Raw genomic sequence first — 21,511 nt, 5'->3', positions numbered from 1 at the left:
AAATTTAAAAATATTCACGGATTCACTTCTACGCATGCGCACTTCATGAACTCAAACTAATAGATCGCACTTTCGAACGTAACGTGCGATATACACCCAAACCCAGCTGAAGGTGGCAAGTAAATATACAGGGTGTAAAAAAGTAGGACACGCTCAAGAAACCGGACCCCACATATAATTGTCCACACATATAATTGCCATTTTTGCTTTTTGTTTACTTTAATTCCTTCTGATCACTCTTCCAGTCTCTATTAGTGAAATTTCATAATATTATTAGTCGATAGATGTTAAATAATCCGTTAAATGAAATGAATGTAAATTAATAAGTACCACTTGTCTGTTTTCGAATAAAATACAATTAAACATTGACCTTTTTTGTATGACTAATAATAACTTAGTTAATTATATCAGCTAGATACATACAAACAGAAAATAATGACAAACCAAGTTTTAATTTAATAATTAAAATGCAAATTATTTTTAGTTTACATATGAAAAAAGCAACAATTTCACTCGTTTTATTCATTTTCATAACATACACAAACGATAACAAAACAGAAATATCCATACTACAGAGCTACACGCGGTGCTGTTCTTACATATGCCTGTTGAATACCTCCATTACTTATTACCGTTATTAAATTACATATAAAAAAAATGAAAAGAATCCTCGTCGAATTGATTATTATATAACAATAATTATATATGTATAACTAGATAATAATACAATAACACAGCAAGTATTACAGAAATAATGGTCAGTTTATTATATTTTTTGTTCATGTTAAGAAAATTAGAAATTCCAATACTGCGAGATTATTTCCCCTCTGTTTAGGAAGCAGCCATTCGGCCGATCGAAGGCAAGTGCTATCAGCTTGTGGTTTTTCTTTATCTCCTTATCGAAAATGTCGTCGGAAGAGTTGTCCAGCACTTTGGTAATGTCCCATTCAACGCTTGGTAATGGTGTGTTGATGAAACGGGCAGCCATTGCCACGCTAGGCAAAACATGGTTTTGAAGACTCTGGATTTCCCACAAAGAACTGTTGATGGCATTTGACTTCACCGGGTCGCGTTCCTCCATGATGTAAGGGTCGTTCGTCGCAGAGCCACCATTCGGATGATTCAACATGCACTTCAATCCAGGATGTCTGAAAATATCATTTGTTTAATACTAGTCATTAAAAATAAATAAAACTAAATAAATAAGCTAATAAAAAAAACATTTACTGGTTAACTCAGATCCATTTAAAAAGCACACAGTCCTTCGTTACTACCGCCGAGATTCGAACTCGGGACCTTCCATAATTTATCAATTGATTTACGAATAGCTTATAATATTTGTCACAAGACAGTTTGACAAGAAAACGAAAAAAGTTGACTAACCTTAATATTAAATTTCCTATAAACATACAAATAATAATAATGTCCTCGCTGGGTGCGATTAATGCGAGCCGAGCAAGACGCTTCGCAAACGCTGCCACCATATTCTCCGGTAAATGTGTGGAGCTTAGGAACATATCTGACAAATAGAAGAGTCTGGCCTTGAACTTGGTATGAAAAATCTCCGGCTCGAACATGGAATATAACTTAGCGAAGATGTTCGGATAATCGAGATTGTGCGATTGGATGAGCGTGAAGAGTCCTTGCAGGGCCAGCAGACTCACCGGCCCGCCGATATCCAATGCGTCCATTAGGAAATCGGTGAGCATCAACGGTTTATCCAAGTACGGCATAACTCTCTCCAGAAGTACAATCAGTAACTGCTTGAGCGTTACCGGTCCTTGTTCCCAAAGCATCACGCAATTCCAAACTTTATTTAAACTCTTCCTAGCCGAATTCTCATCGTAAATGAAGTTGTGTTCTCCTAATAGGAAAAAAAAATACACATTATACAAATTACATCAATCCCATCGGACAATTATCACCTTCTTCGGTGCTGAACAAAATAGATCCTTCAGTGTTTTGTTGTAGCTGCAATTTCTCGAGGAGCATTAAGAAATTCATTATGTAGACATCGTTGGGATTCGTCTTGGCGGTCAATGAAGGTAATAACTTCCACGTGGCAAACAACATATCATCGTATACCAAGTACTCCTGGAATTTGTTAATAAGATGCGCGCTGCTCTGTCTGTTGAAGATAATCTTCATCACAATAGGTTTCAGTCTGTAGAATGGTATGTAGTGTTCTTGACTGCTCCTAGGTTCCAACGGGTAACGACCCTCATGTGCCATTATATTCATACAACTGGCCAGAGCTAAATCAATCATAAAAATCAATAATACAGTCTATTCAAATAAGCAATAATATTTCAATTTCAACTACACAATTCTATTAGGGAACTAAATTACGCGATTTTACTTCATATAAATGTACATAATAGTATATTTACTTTATACTTATATATGTATTATATGAGAATTTAATCTTTCAAGTTTTGTGAATATATTCTTTCTTATAAATAAAACAAAATGAAACTTGCTGATTAATTATCAACATAAACAAATGTACAAAAAAAAGATAATTATTTTTCTCCAATAATAGGTTATCCACAAATGACGTTTTAATGTATTTTCTCCTATTGAGATTAACATTGATTTGAATGCAGTCAATGTTCAAAATACAATTAAAAATCTACCTTGTGTGGCAACTTTGGGTGAAGCATGGTCAAGACAATGGACCATCTTGTTCCAAGCCTCCTCATAAATCTGCTTAAGCCATTCCCGATACTGGATCTCTGCAGTCCTCTCCATTGGCTTCAATGGCACAATCTCAATGAACATCTCACTGCTCTTGAGAAGGCTGGTAAAAATCATTTCCAGTGTCAGTATACAAGGGCATGTATCTGCTCCAGTGTCGAAGTGTCTCATGATATCCAACAGATTGTTGGCGTACTTCCTGGAGCCAAGCATCTCCTGCGCCTTCTGCCGCAGCACCTTCGAAATTTTCATGGGCTTCTCTTGCTGCGACATTCTAATGAAAACTGCTGCACTGCCCAAAACTGATGTATCAATCACAGATGATTTTTGACGAGGTAGAGGTTATGTACTTAAAGACACTGGGCCGGTTGCCTAAATGACCGATCGCCATTGAGTACAATAAAAAAACGTTAAGAGCTTCTGCAGTTGCCTATATCTTTTAGTATTGCGTGTAACATACTACTTTAATTGGAGCGTCAAAACTCGTTCCACACCAGAGTTTCTTAATAGTTTATTTGTTAAACAACTACATATTGTCTACGATATTTAGATTGCGGAATTCACACCAATAATTCATTTGATATATAAAAAGAAGTTGCCATATGTATTAATATAGAATAAAATAAATAAAAATTACCTCATTTAACCAATGAAATTGCGAGTCCGTAACCAACTTAACTTAAAAAAACTAATTTATCTTAGTGTTAATGAAATTTAAACTATGTCGTGTGATTTAATTAAAAAAAAAACTTTATTATTTTTATTGTATGTTTTTAATACAGCGTTGGGCAATCAAAATAACTGTTGAATACAGTATCTTAAAAAGTAAATATTTAAGATTAATATATATCTGTATTTTCAATATATAATACAATTACTTATATTGGGGTTATCAATACAAAGTCGACTACGATATTAAAAGATAGAATAAATGTGTTATCAAACATTTATATTATAAACAAAATGATGTTTTATATTATTAGACTTTAAAGTTCTAAAAACTACAATTACAAGATGAAAATTTAATACAATTTCTAATACTTCCTTTATAGTTTGTATATTTAAAGTAATATAATACAATTACTCAAGTTGCAATTGGATTAATTGGTACAAAATCAAACACTAAAAATAGTTTTATTTTTGTTGCCCATTGTACGCCTCTTATCAAAATACCTATGAACTAATGTTTATGTATATATATACATATGTGTATATATATATAAATATACTGAAAATCCTTCTGAAACGTGAATGAAGAACAACAGATTTTAAGTACTCGAGCAACCAAAATCTGAATTAAAATAAATAGCGTACGAATTACTTCCAAATAGAAATAATAAAGTCGATAGAATGAACAGGGAAGAGAATAGTATTAATTAAAAACAGTTTGTACAAATATTATTATTTTTCTTGAATCATTCATTTCGCCACGAGAACACGACAAACCACACTACACTTAGGCTGGCAACTGCAACTTTTTCCCTCTTAACACTGTAATAAGAAAACAGAAATACATATTAAGAATTAATAAATAAAGAATGAATTATTTGTTAAAGATCTTCTACCTTTTGTAATGTACAGATAGAAGAAATCGCAGTACAATGCAGTCTGAACTATACCAGCCACAATGGCAATCAGATCATAGATTTCCTCATTATGATAACGGTAGATCCAGTTCAGGATGTACAAAGCACGGTATGATCCAAGTGCAAACAAGTAATGAGAAGTAATACTTTCAGCTTCTCCAGTTTTGCTGACCATAAACAGTTGAGGAAGAATGGCAACTGATTCCAAATAAATACTGAATGTCCACAAAATCTGTTCAAAAAGAAAAATAACAAATTAATAAATATATTGATTGGCGAATTTTAATCACTTACCTCTAAGAAGGTGAAATCATGGTTAATGAGCAGAGCTAGAATTACTGCTGGAGCCAATAGAAATTCAATGCGGAAGGTATCATGATTATGATCATAGGTAGCTTTGAATTTCATGTAGATCAAGTAGCATGTGGCGATGGAGACAGCAATGAAGATGATCTTCATCACAGTGTTGTACAGCGATACATAGGTTGTCACCAAATCCAAGTACCTTGTTGTGTAGACCAGAGCAAAAAGAATCTGTGATTTTCCTGAGATACCTGAAAACAAAGAAAATAATTATTGCAGACAACTGAATAGTTAGTATGCAGGGCAATTGTTTTATTTTATATTTTTTTGCTTGACAATGCACTGACGTGGAAGGTTAGGTTAATTGACGTTGAATTAAATTAAACAAAATTCCATTATTCCAACATCTCGTTATGAACATACTAAATGGGAATACGGAATGTATGATAAGAGGACTAATACGAGCGTTCGTTGTACTCTATCCGTTGCGCCGGTGGCGTGTAAATAAATCGATGAGATCGGTCACCGCAAAATCACTTTACCTGCACATGATCGCGTCTTCCAGATTTTCCTCAGTAGAATTATTATGGCCAGCAAATGAGACAAGTCTCCGATTATTCTAAAAATGTTCATTTTCGTACTTAGTTCAAGAAAACTTGGAATATCTGTAGAGCCACAACACCCAACACTGCACACAACACAACTCTTATCTATATGACGTGGCTTTCCTCCGCGTTGATCCGACAGATGTCGCTGCACGTTCAATAAAATTGTATTCTATGTTTATTAGCGACACAACCAGACACAACATTCAAACCTGGGGACCAGGAGAGCCACCACAAATATTATGGGTCTATATCGCAAGCCCGTCCATAATCCCGACTGAATCGAAATGCAACTCCTGGCATAGACTGTACAGTTTAGAGTATTAGAATTAATAAATTTATTTGGGAATTACATTGTTTCTGATGTTTATACGAATGTTTATTTTATAAGAAATTATATACAATTGTAGTGACCTTCATAAATTAAATAGCAGAATTTTTGGTATTCGAATTATTTGTAATAGACGGTTTTGAGATCGCTTAGCTGTTTAAGTCATTAACATTCAATAATCACATTAAATATTATCATTTCACCCGGTTATCACTACATTTTTTAACCAAATTTGTTTAACCTTTATCATTATAAACAGTCTCATTTGTATTCTAATTGTAGCTAAAATCTTGAAACCATCGAACACCAACAAATAATCTTCACATTGCTTAATTGGTTGCATACACTGACAACGCCTCAGTACGACACGCATATAAGTAATAATAAGAGTAGTCGAATGTAATCCATTATGTAATCTATCTTATTTATAGACGTATGATGTTAGAATATTATGATGACCTCATTTAAAGTATTGTCTAAAATTGTGTGGCCGATAGATAATCTTAGTTGTTGGGTCGAGGGAAGAACATAGAACATACTTCCTAATTATTTACACTGATATGTACTACTTAAGAATATTTAATATTCATAAACCCCCACAATGACATAAGTACGAGATAATCCACTGTGAGAGATTTTTAATCCCGGCGCATAACAATAATTTAAAGTAATTCCTTATAAATTTCTTGTTATTTCGAAGTCTATATGATAAATTTCTAAAGACGAAAGTATTATTTTAAGAAATAATGATTCTTATAAATTAATTCGAACCATGATACAAATATATGTATCATATTCACTTATCATGAATTCGAAATACACATGAGAAAGACATTACAATAACAGAATTCTAAATATTGATATGGTGGCATGACCAAACAGAACGTGACATATCAGGACAGGTTAAAACAAAACGCCGAACAAGAGAACAGGACAAAATAAAACAGTAATAAAATAGAATAGTACTAAAACAGAATAGCGAAAAATACATTATTGTTATAATATTATAGTCCCTAACATTTTTTTGCTCAAAGTTTATGAAACTTTTTGCAAATCATCTTTGCAATTTATTGACATATATTGATCAACATTTTACATCATTGATTAAATGAGGACTGGTTAAAAATCAATACATACAAGTTAAACAAGTCAGCTTTTATAAAGATATTGAAGCTGATTCATATTGTTTGTGACAATAAACAAACATCACAAATTAAGACAAAACATAATAAAGTTGACCACATTGATTCATATTTTAAGATTTAATTTTTCTGAAACAATTTAAGTCACTAAGTTCAATACTCAAATCAATCGAACTTGCAAAGATTTATCCTCAGTTTGATGTGTTTGAGTTAAGTTGATGCAACTAGTATACAGAGGATTCAAAATCTTCAGTGATTCCAAGCAACATGAAGATATTTTGAACATTATATGGTTGCTGTATTTGCCTCATGAAATTCCAAAAAAAAGGTTACACTTGAAATATAATATGTAACTACTTTAAATTAATTATCATTATGAATTTATTATTTATAAATTTCAATTATATTTAATTATAACAAATAAAATTTAATACCATTCATGAAGCTAATACTATAATCGATAATAATTCCATTATCGTTCCGAGTACAAATGAAATCCTCCTACATTATCCCCGATAGCTATCTCATTATGATTAATACTTATTTTATTCAATCGCTGTTTGTATTTCAATTTTGTGCAATCCCCTATAGGGTTAACGTCTTAGGTATCTATTTCCGTCGGAACACATCCCCTATTCAGTGACGTGCGAAATATGATGAATTCTTCATGAAGACGAGACAGAAAATTTCTATTAAAAAACGTCGTCCGAAAATTCAGGTTCAGTCAACCATGGCACTCTTGACGCGATTCTTCTTTTGGTTTTCTGTCCGTTTGGGTTCCATCATCGTAGCAATTATATCACTGGTAATAACTATTAAAATTTAATTCTAATACACAAATGCATTCAAAATCAAAACTTTATATACGCTTGAAACCTTCAGAACATACTAGAGGTTTTGTGGACCTCGGAAAAAAAAATATTTCTATTATCTTCTAAGTTGGTCCTGTCTTTTAGACCAAACATTTAATTGAGGGTAATAACAACAAAAAATATACAAAACAAAGTTTATTTGAATTCAAACGCCAATTATGTTATCATTAGGTCCATTTCACTTGCTTATATTACAGCAATAAATAGTATATACATATTTAGTAGACACAAAACAATAATAATCATACTTTGAAAAATTAAAAATAAGTTGTGCTTCTATGTTTGTACTTTCTTTTTGGTTGCAGATTTCTTTAGATTTCAAAAAATACATTTTCTTATATATACAAGTTTCTTTTCTCTTCAAGTTATATAATATAACCATTCTAACTTCATTGTTGAATTTATATAAAATTATAAATATTTCTCTGTTCCATCAAGGAAACAACATTACCCATGGTACAAAAATATAATATTTGGACCAAAAGACAATATGCATTTAACATATATAACCTGTTATATGTGCTTGTGAAAAATAAATACAAGATGCATTTTACATTTTTTAAATGTATTTTTTTATTGCAAGATGCTCCCTGTTGTCCTTAAATTCTTGGAAATTAAATGATGATCCATAACAAAAGCATGATACAAAGTATGAAACACTTGTATCATGACAAAATCGATATTATGGTTTGATTATATCAAAAAAAAAACCAATTAAATTTTAATGAGTCTTCAGCTTCAGCCCATACTTATCGTGCATTCGCCGATTTTGCCAAGATGATTAGCCAATGAATCTTGTTCGCTTTGATACTCGATGTCGACAACTTCCGTTTTGATCTCTACCAATGGCTCGAACTTCATGTTCTCAACCTCTTCCTCGAGTTGCGGGCTCGTCAAATAACCTAAGTCTCCGTAAGGCAACGTTGTGATGTCGAAGTTATTTGTTTCGTTCGTCTCTGCAAACACGCTGTTTACATAGAGGAGCATATCTTTAACAAAAAAATAACTAACCGTCCATCTTCTTCTTGCATGGTCGACCCCTGGGGCGTTTAACCTTGTACGGGAGCTGTTCTAAGGGATGTTTTCGTGGTCGACCACGTCTCCTCTTTTCTTTCTTGTTTTCTTCGCCAGAAGAGCACAAATTTTCCAACGTTACGTGCTCTACAGGTTCACTCTCCGAATCGTCTTCACTGCACATTTCTTCTTGAAACTAAACGCAGGGTTAGTCAAAAACAACAAAAAATGTAGAAGAGTATTTACCGGTCGGAAAGTCAATTCATTATCGTGACTGGACCTGATGTGCAACTTCAATTTGTCCTGTCTTGCAAAGTCTTTACCACAAGTTTCACAGACAAAAGGTCTTTCTCCAGTATGTACTCTCCTATGTCTAATTAGATGGGAAGCTCTTGTGAATCTACAATTCACTAGACATTTTAAAGAAGGATATTAAGATAAATAAGAATCTTACTCTTTATTACAGAAATCACAGGTGAATGATTTATGTGCAGACAGGTTCCTCTTAACATGGCCAGATGCTTCTGACTTTGGGATCTCTTCATTCTTTATTATTATAGTTTCACCAATCTAAAATTATTCATATATTATCAACTTAAATCATATCTATTAACTACCTCCAGAAGATCTTCCTGCTTGGGTTCTAATTTAGGAAGCACAGAAATGCCTGAAATCATAACAGTTAAAAGTCTTATTATATTTATTCCCTAATTTACCTGAAAGAGTCTCATTTTTGTTTGTTTGCGTCTCTGCTATGCTATTTACTGTGACCTAAAAATAATTTTTAAAGTTATTTTTATAATTTATCAATCACTCACTTTAATGTCTTTGGTAAAGTAGTTTTGAAATCCTTCGATTCCTAAATCAGATCCAATTTTAATGATGTTATCCAACTTTGTGGGGTGCACTGAGATGGAACCCAGATAGATGTATTCAAGTATCTTGGACATATCCTCCATTTGGATCCGCCGGAGTACAATTGTGGGATGCTTGCATGGGTTCTCCTCAAAGATGCTTTTGAAGTATGGACTGCATGCTGAGAGGATGATCTTATGTGCTCTGAGAAAGCCATCCTGGCAGGAAAGTGTAACATCATTTAGGGTGTTTGTCTCAAATAGATCCAAAAATAGGTTATTTAGTGAAGGCATTCGATCACTCCACTGCAATAGTTTGGAAGTCATCTACCAAAAACACAAAACTTTAAATGCATTATTGTCACTATTTCAAGAAATATTTACCTTTATAACCTTTCACAATTTTAAAAATAAAGAAAAAGATATGAAAAACAACACTTCGCCTATCACAAATCAGAGATGTGTTATGCTGGTGGCTAGCATTTATCGCGCCGGAGATGTTTCGATTTTATCGCAATTTTCGATGAGCGATTCACAAGCAGCGAAGTATTTTTTTCGGGAATTGATTTTCGAGCATTTTGCCCCCCGAGGAAAGTGGCGTTAGTTACGCCCAATGGAGGGGGGCTCGCGCACTCTCGTACAGTATTGATTTTATGCCCCCCTAACGGAAAGATGAAAAATGGAAAGCACCCCAATGCTTCCTTCAAAATATGCATATATTTAATATTATACTTATATAATCGAAAAAAAAGAGAAAATTTGGCAAACAATTTTTCTTTAAATTATAATATTGTTTAAAATATTTAGTTATAATTTTTTTTTTGCAGTCTTTTATTTAAAAAAAAAATGCAATACAACTTTCATTTGCAGGTGCAAGCTTCCATTTGGTTAATGATAACTATAATCAGTTTGGATAATAAAGAAGATCTAGTGGATTTTCTTAGAAAAACCATTTTAGTAACAGAGGGGCCCATAAACAAATTTATTAACGGTAAACAATATATTTTATAATTGATATTTTTCCTTCAAATTTTAAACTTTCAGATCCGAAAGTGGGTCTGATAATATTTGCTATTTTCTTCACATTGTTGATAATTTCCTGCCTACTTACAATTTTGGGAGCATTGAAGGTATGTTAAAAAATACTATTATTTACAAATCCTATTAATTATTATATAAACTACTTGCGCAAATGACTTCAATTTTTTTCCAGTGCAATCATCTATTGGTTTATCCGTTCCTAACTTTATTTTTTATCTACATATTATTTATGCTACTAATTCATGTTTTTCTGATGCTGGACTTGAAACACAATAACAACGGTTTGGGCTCGCTGATTCTTTACAGTAATCTGGGAGCAATCGTGTTACGTAAGTTGGATTTTGGGCGATCTAATATACATTCTTTTTCATAGTTATTCTGTTATATCATTGGCTCACTGTGCTGAGTTTCGGCCAAATTGTTAAGGAGCTTCAGAAAGAGATCGACGAGCGGATCGAAATGCGAGAAGAATTCAAGAAGCGTTTTATTGGCCACTTTGAAGATTTCTAAATTAATGGAGTATGAATGCATCCTATTTATTATAGTTACATATTTACATGTTAATAAATGTAATATACATAATGATAAGAAGTAAACAATAAAGTGCAATAATCATATTTATAATCAAACAACGATTAAATCATGAACAACAAAAAGGAGGTATTAGATATATAATCTATAAGCTTCCGGCTTTGTGGTTATATACTTGTACATTTTTTTTTATTTGACTTGGTTTACGAACTCATTACCTTTTATCAGATTTGTCAATGATGATTTCATTTTTTGTAAGAATTAGTAATTTGTCGCATACAAAAGCAATGAAAATAGATGAAATTTTAACTTCACCACCACTCTGTAGTTGATGGTGTAAGTCAGCGTATTCCAAACTGTGAAGCGCGCCTCCCTAGAGAGGCGCGGACTAATAGGGCAGGTGCGAAAATTAGTCACACTGAGCAATTTTCTAACGGACTGCTAAAGTTTTATCTGTAAAAAATGGAAGAATAAATAAAAAAATATTTTTAACGACTACTTAAATTTAATTATCAGAAAGAGTTATATATTTGTTTCTAAACAAAGTGAACGCATTTCTAAAAAAATTGGAGCTTTGAAAATCAAATTTGCAAAAAAAATAAGATTGACATGTTTCCACTTTTTAATTTATGCGCCCAAGATAACAAAAGCAAGATTGCAAAGAAGCAAACAAAAATCTATGCGTGGATACAGAATCCATTTATCGACGAAGATGATGAATTTGGATTGACAATTATTGAAAAAGAAAAATTAATTGAATTATCTTGTGATACTACATTAAATCATAAATTTCAGACTGTATCTCTGGTTCAATTTAGGTTGAATCTTCATAGAGAATATAATACTTTCTCAAACAAAGCTTTGAGAGTACTGCTGCCGTTCGCAACATCATATTTATGAAACTGGATTTTCTGCCTTAGCTGCAAAGAAATCAAAATATCGAGCTCGTTTAGTTGTAGAAAAAGAGCTACGACTGGCTATCTCGTCACTAACACCAATATTTGATAAACTTTGTGTTAATAGACAAACACATCCATCTCATTAAAAACAATAAAATTATTGTTTCTATTTTGTTTTCCATTAGTTTATATTAATACAATTTTTTAGGAGTATTATTTTTGTGTTTTTATTATTTTATGAAATGGAGGGGGGAGACGCCAAATGATTGAATATTTTTAAGGGAGGGGAGGAAGGGCAGTGCCGCATTTTAGATTTTGAGGCCTCGGCCATAAATATGAAGTGGTAAGGCATGAGTGGGTAACTTCAAAAGAAAAAAATATCCCATAATTAGTAATTCGCGGGGCCCGATTGATGAGTCGTAGCAACACCTCACAACTGCAGGGTCTCAATTGTTTTCTTTTTGTTGAATTGACACCAAAGAAATTAAATATTCATACATCTTTTAAATGACCAAATATTTAGTGCATTGCTAATTATGGATCCGAGTTTATTATCATACTTTTTTTTTAGAAATGTAATATTATTATGAAACTATTAACAAAATTTAACTAAATTGGAACCAGCTCCATATATATTAAAGTAGCTTTTATATATACAGTGGAACCTTGCTTAACAAGCACCTCGTATAACGAGCAAAGTAAATTCTAAGATAAATGACTCCAAAATGGAAACCATTATCGTATATTACAATAATTTATATGGGGAAAATTGTTTCACTATACGAGTAAAAATTTTGGAACGGTTTATGCCCGTTAAGTGAGGTTCAACTGTATATATTATATATTGGCGTTGTGCAGTAACAAATAAATAAAAAGCATAATGAAGTAAACAGTCTAAATAAACTAAAGACCGAATAGAAACAATAAAGATAATTTATTTATAACGAAAAATATAAAATAAATATTTTTTTTAAATGTAACAACCCAAGTTAGTAAAAAAATAAAATAAATTGTTCCTTGTAAATATTATATATATAAAATATATATGTATTAAAAAAAATAGTGTTTCCTATTCATTGTACTTAAAATGTGAATGTGCAGGCTTGCATTTCCCTGATTGTGCTTTGAACGAGTCAATTGGAATAGTACAGGAACATCATATAGTAATGGAATGATAGAAAAATAAGTTAAATCTTTGACACCCTGTATACGTTTTAGAACTGAATTGTTTCCTCCTAATTTTATCTTGCCTTTAAGGCTTCAATATACCAAAGTTAAGTCGTAATTGCTCCAGAAACACGAAGGTGAGGATCGTATGTGGACCGAGACGCAGGAAAGCTGGAACATATCCCTTGAAGAAGCCTGCCGGGCCATGCACAGCAGTATGCTTGATCACATCCAAGTTTCCTTTAAATTCACCAGGCTTGGAATTCATCATTCGCGTTTTTACTACGTCAATAGGTTGAGTCATGGTTGTGGCAATTGCTCCCTGTAAATTAAATTGAAAAAGGTTTATTTCTCTTGAAATAAAAACTTAAGTTAGAGTAAATATTACAGCAGTCAAACTAGATAAGAAATGGGTGGTCAGGTTGTCCGTGAAATAATCCGTTTCTAGAAGATACGACTTGACCAAGTCGTAGAAGGATAACTGGCCGATTGTCATGAAGACGGCCCTAGTTGTAGCTGCACTCGCTCCGCCGAACAGCTTGGCAACACCTTCTTCCTTGTACACCCTGAAGAGACCGTCCACAGCGTTCTTGTAACTGAAGAAAAGATAATTGCATACGTTAAGATTCCGGAATTTCGCAGCGCGGTTTAAATTACTTCCTGCGCTGGTCCATCGGTAATTTAACGTCGTTCTGCATGCGAACATTAATCATGTCCGCGGGGGTACCGCACAGACCCCCAGCTGCTCCCGCCACCCCTGCTATCCCCACCTTAGCAACGAAGCTGGATTCACCGATGTTCTGCTTGACGACCTCGTAAATACCAAACCTAGTCATGGAGTAGGTCAGTTGCCTTAGCAACGAAGCCGACAGCCCGCTGTACAGGGCCAACAACCCTGCAATTGCAATATCAAAAATTAACAACGAAACGGAACAGGCATAGAATATTTAGGAAACGCACCTTGAGTCTTGACGATGTTCGCTGTTGATGTAATCACGTTAAGCTTTCCAGTTTGCTGGGTCTGCAGATGTACCTTGACCAGATCGATGGGATGCGTGAAGCAGGCCGCCCCCGCGGACGCCAAACCGCCAAAATACCACCTCGACAATTTCTGTTTCTGTTGTTCGTGCATTTCTAATACAAAAGAGAGATCAATTTTTAAAACAAAGCACGATATGCAGATAGTTGCAAAACAGATCAATTAACACTTTTGTCCGATAATTACCAATGCAGATCTATTAATAGAGTTGAAAAACGCGATCGCTCTACTCTGACGGATTACACTGGTGTTCTGCGAAACGCGGGTATCGATCATAGATTTTTGAAAAGAAGATTAATAAGTATCCTGGTGACTTTTCTTATCGGTGACTTTGCAATTTTCGTTACATAATCAGCGGTCGCTGATAATATTTACAGCATCTTATCAGTTTTAACTTGATCATAATGTGTAAATTCCAAATGAGACTGACTAAATCAATATCACGAAATCGTTTCCTGATACGAATTATTTTAACATATTATATTTTATTATACAAATTACCACAATACAAATTCTACAAAATAACATAATAAGAAAAATTGATACAAATTGATTTGATGCAAAAGGCTACTGACCATAGATCAAGACAATGCATTTATTCGTCTCATGTTCTCGATTTGATATGCAAGTACTTTGGATTGTTAACAGATTTTATCGGCCAATATGTTTTCAAACTATTGAAATTTCGGAAATGGGCGGAAAGTTCTCAGTTAATAGATAATAGCACTTTGAACCACAGGAGGGCCGCGAAAATGAAAAACTGATAACAGACCGCACGGTATGGTTTTTCTATTGGGTCTCATAATTCGAGTGAAACTAATGCCCAACAAAATTAAATGTACTAAATTTTCTGATCCAACAAAATCCTACGCTCAAATATATACACTTATGTGTCGCAGCACACAGTTTGATAGACATTGCTCTAGAATTAAGATTATATACCTATAATATGATTATAATTTATTTCAGTTGAATTATTCTGCCATTACAAAAAAACTTTTGTCTGAAGATGGTATAGCTGTCGTTGAAGGAACACAACTGACAATAAAAGAGAGATTACATTTGCTAATAAGCATAGAAATATAGAAAAACCAAATTACATTTCCGCTAACAACGAAAATTTCAAAAAAATATTAAAAATGAAATCGCTGTATAAAAAGATAAACATCGTAGCCACTGTCACACTGGCTTCTAATTTCCATAGTTAAATCAATGAGTATCAAATCATAAAGAGCCTTTTCTTCTACAGTGGTAATAAAATTCGAACAAATATTAGTGATTTCGATACAATTTGATAACTGTGTGCAGATTTTAATTCTCATAACTTAATCTAAATATTTAAGAAAGCGTATTTGTTATTATTAATTGTTTCTATCACTTAAACTGTCACGACCTCCCCCATGCAACATATTATTGGGGCCCCTTAAATTCGTGAGAAATCCTGCTCGGAATATTTTTAATTGGGGCATGGTTTCAGGAGGCTTGGACAGATTTGAATGTTGAAAAGTAAATTTGGTAACCACGGGCAAATATGAAGCACCAGTTAAAAAATGATGAAAGGATTGGAGAGTCAGTTCTTGATTAACCATATTAAGAGTGTCGTGAGCCTTAGCGAGAGAATTGCTGTAAATGACAACAGCAAACATTTTAAAATTTAATGTCCAAATTTTGATTTGGGCGTATATATCCGGGCCTTCCCGCGTTGTCTTTATGAATTCAACGCAAAATGCCTTCGTGGTTGATGAAAATACAATATAATTAATTTATGTTAATTAAATAAACTGAATAAGATAAAATATTTATAAAAGTAGGTTGGAGGAAGATCGAGATGGCTCTAGATGGGTTAATTTAGATTTATTAATAATATATAAGATAACTTCTTTTTTTTTCTTTGCCATACAAGTAAAGAAGGTCTTGATATTTTTACAATCTCAAAATTATGTGACGATAACAGATACTTGAGTTTTAAAAAAATAAGTTCTAATTTTACGAATGCAAATAAAAATTATATTATAGTTTCAACAAAAATATTATATTTCATGGATGGAGAGACCTATGGTCGATAGCCGTTTCCAATAGCTATTTATTTTTTCTTTAATTTTATTTATATTTTTATTTGTTTATGTCGATGATAAGGAGTTTTATAAGAAAAAATAATAATAATGGCGTCAATTAAATTAATATTATCAATAATAAGATTCTTGAAAATGTTTTATTCAAGCAAAATGAAAGTAATCTCAGTTTCTCAATAGATAATTTATGAAATGAAAATAACATCTTATACAATTTACGAAATTCAATTGCTTCTAATTAATTCCGGTGGCCTCGAATTGGAGTTGCAAACATAACGCTATATAAAAAAGGTCTGTTTCTCAGATAATAGTGATTGTCTGTTCAATGTTAAAATCTATATGAAAAAATGTCATCGGCGAACGACAGCCGGACTTAAACCTGACTTAAATTATTCCGGTTTTAAAATGAAGAATTTAAAATGAAAACAAGAGAGAAACTCCAAGCGGCTATGACGTTCCAAACATTAAGATGATGCCCAATTTAAAAATAGTTTTCTAATAACTAAAGTATTTATTTTAACGAGAACTGCTCAATATTATTTATACGTACTGGCGAATTTTCGCCTCAAGGAGATTCAAGTGCTCGGATAAAATGGATAATTAAGATTTCCAACAGATTATTTCCGTGACGCCTAAAAATAGACAGCAGAGTGTCATTTGATAAGGATTGAAAACTGTTGACCTTGCTAGAAAAACTGAGCCTACAATTTCCCACAGAAAACTAAACAAAAAGATTTTTTTAATGAAAATCAAAGGAATTCCTGTTTGATAAACCGTTTAAAGCAAAAATTACACCAGGCGATCTACATATTGAGAATAAAAACCAAGAAAAACTAATTAATATTAATGACCGAAGACTGAATTTCTTCATATAAGTCTCAGGTTCACTTAAAACTAAAAATAATTTGATAAGTTGAATCACTAACACGAAATTAAAAACAAACATTTTAGACTTGAAACTTTCTGTTATTTAAAAATCTTATAACATTTGCTTAGAATAATAAAATAAAACTCACTTGTTATTTGTGTTTTTTTACGATTTGCAAAATCGTTGCTATGCGTTGCAAGTCGTGCGCGAAAATTGCAAGTGCAATTGCGATTTTTCGCGCGCCAATTAAGCGGTACTCAAATTGAGCAAGCAAATATTTTCCCGCCGTGGGTCTTCCGCGTTCCACGCTCACAGCACCTCTGCCCAAATCGGAATCGAACAGAATCTGTACTATACATGTAGCAGTATAATTAATGTATAGTTAATGGAATATGACCGACGAATAGAAAGAATAAAAAAAGGAAAAACAACGAATGTAAGCACTGACACCGCGCATTCAGAGAGCAAATAAGTTCAAGGACGCGGTTATGCAAGAGGAATTTTATAAATATTTCAATTTTTCTTCGGTCATTCAGCGCACGTTCCTTGCTGACAAGGCATAATAGCTATAGTCGTATGCATGTTATGTTTTTGACTATACGATGATTCCTGCTTATAAATTAGGTAACCATTAATTCAAGCTTCTTCAGATTTGAATTTGAATGAGCCATCTATTGCATATGACAAGAACCTATGAAAGCATTAAAAGTTAATTATTCCAATATAAAACCAAATTTCATGAGAATATAGCATTTTTTTAAAAAACACTTAATAATTTTACTTTGTTTTGAATGTTGAAAACCTTTCTCTCGGGCAACTGCTTTTCTTTTGAAATTAATTTTAATGAATGCACAATTTCTGTCATTCTATTTAAAATTCAAAACTATGTTGCGCCATCTATACGCAGACAGAAATTTTCAGGTTAGGTGTGGGACAGTATTGCCTGCGGATCATGTTCGTGGTTGTATTTCTAGTTTCCATGCAGTTTTTGTTTAGTTTGATTGTTAATTCGATGAGTTGCATGCAGAACTACTTACTGAATTGAACAGGCGTCCAAATTATATGGTATACTGCATTGGTGGGACGTTTTCGTGGTTGCGATAAGTTCGAGTTTGCGCTTGACTTGACTGGCGGCAGCTGCGCTCAGAAGCCTTCTTCTAGCCCCTTTCGATTTTTTCTCAAGGTTTAAATAGAGTGGTAATTGATGTGAAATTAGGGGCCACGGCCTCCATACTCTGCTCTCTTTTCACTTTGCTAATTTCAGATTTAAAATGACTGAGATTGGTGCAGACAGGCTCCTGGCCTGCTTGGATGTTTCTGAGATCGATAAGTTTGTGCTCATCGAGGAGCATAATCTGGCTGACAGTAACTTTGTGTTATCCCATCTTATGAAGCAGGTGCTAAACAATAAAAAGAATAAAATTTGCTTTGTAATGATGCACAACACCGTTGGACATTATCACAATGTTGGTAAGAGGTTGGGTTATGACCTCCTGGGCAAGGTGAAGGATGGCTCCATAGCCATTATAGAGCCCATGACAGCTATATTTGATGAGCTCATGAAGCAAAGCTATGGATTGTACACAAATAAAGTGTTGGACCAGATGATCATAGCTTTGGAAACTGCTATTAAGTCTCAGATGCAAACATTTAAGGTTGAGGATGGGGGTCATGTGCATATGATTATAGATGATCTGAGCCACTTGTTTGATATTGGCATTGGCTTTGGAAAAGTAGTGAATTTTGTTAGTTCTATAAACAAATTCACACACCAGAAGAATTTCAACGTGTTAATCAACATGCACATAGGCGACGAAAATGATCATAGAATCAGTTCAGCTCTCGAATTAATTGCAGACATTCACATAGATGTGGCTCCTTTGAAGACGGGCCACAGTAGCGATGTTACCGGAGTTCTCACTATTACAAAAGATGGAGGCGGCTCTGAAAATATTTACCACTACAAAGCTCTGGAGCGTGAGATAAGAACCTTCAGACCTGGCGAATCTCTCAATTTCTTGTACAGATAGTCCATTGTATACTACATATTTAATGGCACTAATAAATATTATTTACAATAAGTGAATTCATTTGTCTTAAGCGAAAACAATATTTTTAAAACTTAGCAATATAGGCACTTTATAAGTATATAAGTTATACAACAATAATAAAATATTTTAGAAATGAAGAAAAATTGTATAAAAAAATAAAAATCTTGGCGCTAATTGGCATGAAACATAACAAACAAAAAAATCAGATCTTATTACTAGGCCACACACGTATCAAATGCTCGGTGTATGGAAGATGGCTATGTTATCGTCCAGGTACAAGTTTATGGGCTTGATTCTACACTAACGTTACTAACACTCGTGGACCTGCTGGGCTTCTCACTTTCCTTCTTGTAAGCAGCGTGTCCGTTCCGCACAAGCTCTTCGGCGATGTCCACGTCCTGATCATTGTTGACATCGAAGAGGTCGACACCGGGTACTGGGGAACCCTCTCTCTTGGCCCTCGTCTTTTCTCGCACGCAATATCCATTTATCTTCGCCGATAACTTCCGCCATTGCGCCGCGTGTGTCCATTCCTCAAACTTGTCGATGGCTCCGCTTGACCATTCCTCTCCGACAGGCTCTACTTTTGCTAAGAAACACTCAATAGCTTGGAAATGCAATCTTAGGAAGTCGGTACGCAGTTCGAACAGATCTTTACAGGCCACGGTATCCGTATCACCGTAGTCCACATAATACAACAACGCTGAATTTTCTTTCTCATCTTCAGTAACATTCAACACTTCAGCCCGATACCTAAAGAACAATATATACTTTATGTCTAGTTATTTATAGTAAAAAAACATATAAATATAGAACTTCAAAGTGTAAACATATTTTCGAATACATAATAAAAAACATACCATTTATTATCGTATTGGAAGGTAGCCGCAACCAAATCGCCTTTGGACACGGTCTCCCGTATGTGTCCATCGCGATTGTTAGGTATCTTATAATATTCGGTCATGTTTTCGACGAGTACGTCCAATTCAGTCGCTTTGGGACCCACAATCTGTACCCAGAACCGCGATGGATCAATCATAGCTGAAACGTATACTTCAAATGGACTGTCTGATTGACCTACAACAAAAGTTCAAAAGTATAAGAAAGATGATATATTACCCAATAATTACCAGGTATGGGCGACATTCGTTCAACTTTGGGACTTTCAGCTTTATTTAGATCTTGAGAGTGTTTAGATGGCATTCTGGGTTCTCGCTTTGCCAATGAAGCTTCTAAGGATGCTTTACTCTCATTGTATTTTTCAATTATATCCTCTATGTATGACTTCGCTAGATTAATTTGATTTGCACTGCCTTTCAAGGTAACTTTTCTGATATTATTTGTTCTCTCTGAATCCACAGTGATTTGAGCCCCAGTAACTTTAGTGATTTCTGTAATTCTATCACCACACCTGCCTATGATTTTTCCGACAGCTCCATGGGGCACCCACATAGTCTCACACTCAATAATTTGTTGATTGTCTATGTAATGCATAATCAATTGCTCTGCTAACAAACAGCTATCAGCGACCCCCTTAATAATACATATGTTCATTTTCTTATCTTCCCTATGATCCTTAAAACTTATCTTAGTATTTGATAGCTGCTCAAACTCCTTAATTTTATTGCCTTTCCTGCCAATTATCATACCCACATTATCTTTGGGAATCACAATCTCTGTAATCTTATACTTTGAGGAAATAATGTCTGAGTTATAATCATCTTCATCATCCTTTAGAAAAATATAAATCAAATATCCTGTGACACTGCAGAGGGAAATACCCAGAGCCACAGTCAATGACTTCACACTGAAGAAAGGCCTGCAAAATTATGGAACATTTTAACTAAACAATAAAATATTAACAATTTACTTACATTTTTCTAGTTACAGTTTATTTTTGCATAACAACAAAAATAACTATAATTATATTATGAACCGTAACTAAACCAAAAATCGCGAAGTCTGTGACATAAGTTTATATATATATATGCACATAAGTATATATAGAAAAAAAAAACAATCGACTATTATTATTTATAGGTTATAAATTCATGCACTTAGTGAACATTTTTGAATTACCGATTAACTTAATATGTGACTCATTTAGAAATAATTAATAAAACAAGTTAAAAAAATCAAAGTATCTCTCAAATATCTATTCGAATCACTTGGACCACTTAATTATCTGATCAATGTGATATATTTTTTTGTTTAAAGAAATTTTAAACAGTAACGTTAGGGAGAGTGATTCAATTTTTTAAATTTACCAATTTGTATATGATCAAATTACCGTAATTTAAAATGATAATCACAAAATCAAACAAAAAAAATCTAAATTATTATCAATTTACTGAAAAATTAAATTAGCTCATAAATTTTGTTGATTTCAAATTGGTATCGGTATGGCGGGAAACTATCGCACCAATGGCTATTTCCATT

At 33.4% G+C, this 21,511-nt stretch overlaps 7 protein-coding genes across 10 annotated transcripts; 2 read left to right on the top strand and 5 right to left on the bottom strand.

Annotated features, from left to right (window-relative positions):
- Window positions 1-743: 743 nt before the first annotated feature.
- LOC108568397 (nucleolar complex protein 4 homolog B) lies at window positions 744-3,092 on the bottom strand. Its single transcript, XM_017929459.1, has 4 exons — window positions 2,637-3,092; window positions 1,926-2,255; window positions 1,384-1,864; window positions 744-1,148 (listed from the first exon to the last, which is right to left on the bottom strand). The coding sequence occupies exons 1-4, from the start codon at window positions 2,968-2,970 to the stop codon at window positions 794-796; spliced, it is 1,500 nt and encodes a 499-aa protein (XP_017784948.1). The 5' UTR covers window positions 2,971-3,092; the 3' UTR covers window positions 744-793.
- A 956-nt stretch (window positions 3,093-4,048) lies between these two features.
- LOC108568405 (ER lumen protein-retaining receptor) lies at window positions 4,049-5,353 on the bottom strand. Its single transcript, XM_017929470.1, has 4 exons — window positions 5,129-5,353; window positions 4,578-4,837; window positions 4,263-4,515; window positions 4,049-4,188 (listed from the first exon to the last, which is right to left on the bottom strand). Exons 1-4 carry the CDS (start codon window positions 5,217-5,219, stop codon window positions 4,154-4,156), a joined length of 639 nt encoding a protein of 212 aa, XP_017784959.1. The 5' UTR covers window positions 5,220-5,353; the 3' UTR covers window positions 4,049-4,153.
- Window positions 5,354-7,375: 2,022 nt separating this feature from the next.
- LOC108568401 lies at window positions 7,376-10,996 on the top strand. Its single transcript, XM_017929465.1, has 5 exons — window positions 7,376-7,469; window positions 10,275-10,395; window positions 10,449-10,534; window positions 10,618-10,774; window positions 10,819-10,996. The coding sequence occupies exons 1-5, from the start codon at window positions 7,395-7,397 to the stop codon at window positions 10,953-10,955; spliced, it is 576 nt and encodes a 191-aa protein (XP_017784954.1). The 5' UTR covers window positions 7,376-7,394; the 3' UTR covers window positions 10,956-10,996.
- LOC108568400 (zinc finger protein 571-like) lies at window positions 7,700-10,091 on the bottom strand. 2 transcript variants are annotated; one of them, XM_017929463.1, is made up of 8 exons: window positions 9,789-10,091; window positions 9,369-9,731; window positions 9,267-9,321; window positions 9,165-9,217; window positions 9,005-9,120; window positions 8,797-8,950; window positions 8,548-8,746; window positions 7,700-8,492 (listed from the first exon to the last, which is right to left on the bottom strand). In XM_017929463.1, the coding sequence occupies exons 2-8, from the start codon at window positions 9,729-9,731 to the stop codon at window positions 8,275-8,277; spliced, it is 1,158 nt and encodes a 385-aa protein (XP_017784952.1). In that variant the 5' UTR covers window positions 9,789-10,091; the 3' UTR covers window positions 7,700-8,274. The 2 variants fall into 2 exon arrangements, with proteins under 2 accessions (XP_017784952.1, XP_017784953.1); XM_017929464.1 differs by having other exon boundaries at window positions 9,168-9,217; window positions 9,789-10,090.
- A 1,878-nt stretch (window positions 10,997-12,874) lies between the features above and the next one.
- On the bottom strand, window positions 12,875-18,131 carry LOC108568434 (mitochondrial dicarboxylate carrier). Of its 3 annotated transcripts, none has more exons than XM_017929518.1 (5): window positions 18,059-18,131; window positions 14,003-14,176; window positions 13,700-13,937; window positions 13,431-13,638; window positions 12,875-13,364 (listed from the first exon to the last, which is right to left on the bottom strand). In XM_017929518.1, the coding sequence occupies exons 2-5, from the start codon at window positions 14,172-14,174 to the stop codon at window positions 13,128-13,130; spliced, it is 855 nt and encodes a 284-aa protein (XP_017785007.1). In that variant the 5' UTR covers window positions 14,175-14,176; window positions 18,059-18,131; the 3' UTR covers window positions 12,875-13,127. The 3 variants fall into 3 exon arrangements, with proteins under 3 accessions (XP_017785007.1, XP_017785006.1, XP_017785008.1); XM_017929517.1 differs by lacking the exon at window positions 18,059-18,131 and adding an exon at window positions 17,170-17,441; XM_017929519.1 differs by lacking the exon at window positions 18,059-18,131 and adding an exon at window positions 14,268-14,377.
- On the top strand, window positions 18,128-19,102 carry LOC108568435 (elongator complex protein 6). Its single transcript, XM_017929520.1, has 2 exons — window positions 18,128-18,218; window positions 18,286-19,102. Exon 2 carries the CDS (start codon window positions 18,293-18,295, stop codon window positions 19,049-19,051), a length of 759 nt encoding a protein of 252 aa, XP_017785009.1. The 5' UTR covers window positions 18,128-18,218; window positions 18,286-18,292; the 3' UTR covers window positions 19,052-19,102.
- Window positions 19,052-21,202, bottom strand: LOC108568433 (tudor and KH domain-containing protein-like). The gene is made up of 4 exons (XM_017929515.1): window positions 20,947-21,202; window positions 20,203-20,891; window positions 19,933-20,149; window positions 19,052-19,825 (listed from the first exon to the last, which is right to left on the bottom strand). Coding segments are annotated over exons 1-4 (1,380 nt in total). The 5' UTR covers window positions 20,949-21,202; the 3' UTR covers window positions 19,052-19,353.
- Window positions 21,203-21,511: the final 309 nt, after the last annotated feature.

This window comes from Nicrophorus vespilloides, unplaced genomic scaffold (assembly GCF_001412225.1).
Source record: "Nicrophorus vespilloides isolate i.1.1-1 unplaced genomic scaffold, Nicve_v1.0, whole genome shotgun sequence".
NCBI lineage: Eukaryota > Metazoa > Arthropoda > Insecta > Coleoptera > Silphidae > Nicrophorus > Nicrophorus vespilloides.
This window is presented reverse-complemented; position numbering and strand designations above follow the sequence as displayed.

What these genes read in the sequence shown, in the direction of transcription:
- LOC108568397 (XM_017929459.1), bottom strand. Translation starts at nt 2,970, where the DNA reads ATGTCGCAGCAAGAGAAGCCCATGAAAATTTCGAAGGTGCTGCGGCAG. An exon ending in ACCCAAAGTTGCCACACAAG is followed by an intron (nt 2,256 to 2,636) that starts GTAGATTTTTAA and finishes TGATTGATTTAG; the next exon opens with CTCTGGCCAGTTGTATGAAT. An exon ending in TTTGTTCAGCACCGAAGAAG is followed by an intron (nt 1,865 to 1,925) that starts GTGATAATTGTC and finishes TTTTCCTATTAG; the next exon opens with GAGAACACAACTTCATTTAC.
- LOC108568405 (XM_017929470.1), bottom strand. Translation starts at nt 5,219, where the DNA reads ATGAACATTTTTAGAATAATCGGAGACTTGTCTCATTTGCTGGCCATA. An exon ending in GAAGACGCGATCATGTGCAG is followed by an intron (nt 4,838 to 5,128) that starts GTAAAGTGATTT and finishes CTTTGTTTTCAG; the next exon opens with GTATCTCAGGAAAATCACAG. An exon ending in ATGATTTCACCTTCTTAGAG is followed by an intron (nt 4,516 to 4,577) that starts GTAAGTGATTAA and finishes CTTTTTGAACAG; the next exon opens with ATTTTGTGGACATTCAGTAT.
- LOC108568401 (XM_017929465.1), top strand. Translation starts at nt 7,395, where the DNA reads ATGGCACTCTTGACGCGATTCTTCTTTTGGTTTTCTGTCCGTTTGGGT. An exon ending in CAATTTTGGGAGCATTGAAG is followed by an intron (nt 10,535 to 10,617) that starts GTATGTTAAAAA and finishes ATTTTTTTCCAG; the next exon opens with TGCAATCATCTATTGGTTTA. An exon ending in TCTGGGAGCAATCGTGTTAC is followed by an intron (nt 10,775 to 10,818) that starts GTAAGTTGGATT and finishes TCTTTTTCATAG; the next exon opens with TTATTCTGTTATATCATTGG.
- LOC108568400 (XM_017929463.1), bottom strand. Translation starts at nt 9,731, where the DNA reads ATGACTTCCAAACTATTGCAGTGGAGTGATCGAATGCCTTCACTAAAT. An exon ending in TGTGATTTCTGTAATAAAGA is followed by an intron (nt 8,951 to 9,004) that starts GTAAGATTCTTA and finishes AGTGAATTGTAG; the next exon opens with ATTCACAAGAGCTTCCCATC. An exon ending in ATGAATTGACTTTCCGACCG is followed by an intron (nt 8,747 to 8,796) that starts GTAAATACTCTT and finishes CCCTGCGTTTAG; the next exon opens with TTTCAAGAAGAAATGTGCAG.
- LOC108568434 (XM_017929518.1), bottom strand. Translation starts at nt 14,174, where the DNA reads ATGCACGAACAACAGAAACAGAAATTGTCGAGGTGGTATTTTGGCGGT. An exon ending in CCGATGGACCAGCGCAGGAA is followed by an intron (nt 13,639 to 13,699) that starts GTAATTTAAACC and finishes TCTTTTCTTCAG; the next exon opens with TTACAAGAACGCTGTGGACG. An exon ending in TCTTATCTAGTTTGACTGCT is followed by an intron (nt 13,365 to 13,430) that starts GTAATATTTACT and finishes TTTAATTTACAG; the next exon opens with GGAGCAATTGCCACAACCAT.
- LOC108568435 (XM_017929520.1), top strand. Translation starts at nt 18,293, where the DNA reads ATGACTGAGATTGGTGCAGACAGGCTCCTGGCCTGCTTGGATGTTTCT.
- LOC108568433 (XM_017929515.1), bottom strand. An exon ending in ACGAATGTCGCCCATACCTG is followed by an intron (nt 20,150 to 20,202) that starts GTAATTATTGGG and finishes CTTTTGTTGTAG; the next exon opens with GTCAATCAGACAGTCCATTT. An exon ending in TTCCAATACGATAATAAATG is followed by an intron (nt 19,826 to 19,932) that starts GTATGTTTTTTA and finishes ATTGTTCTTTAG; the next exon opens with GTATCGGGCTGAAGTGTTGA.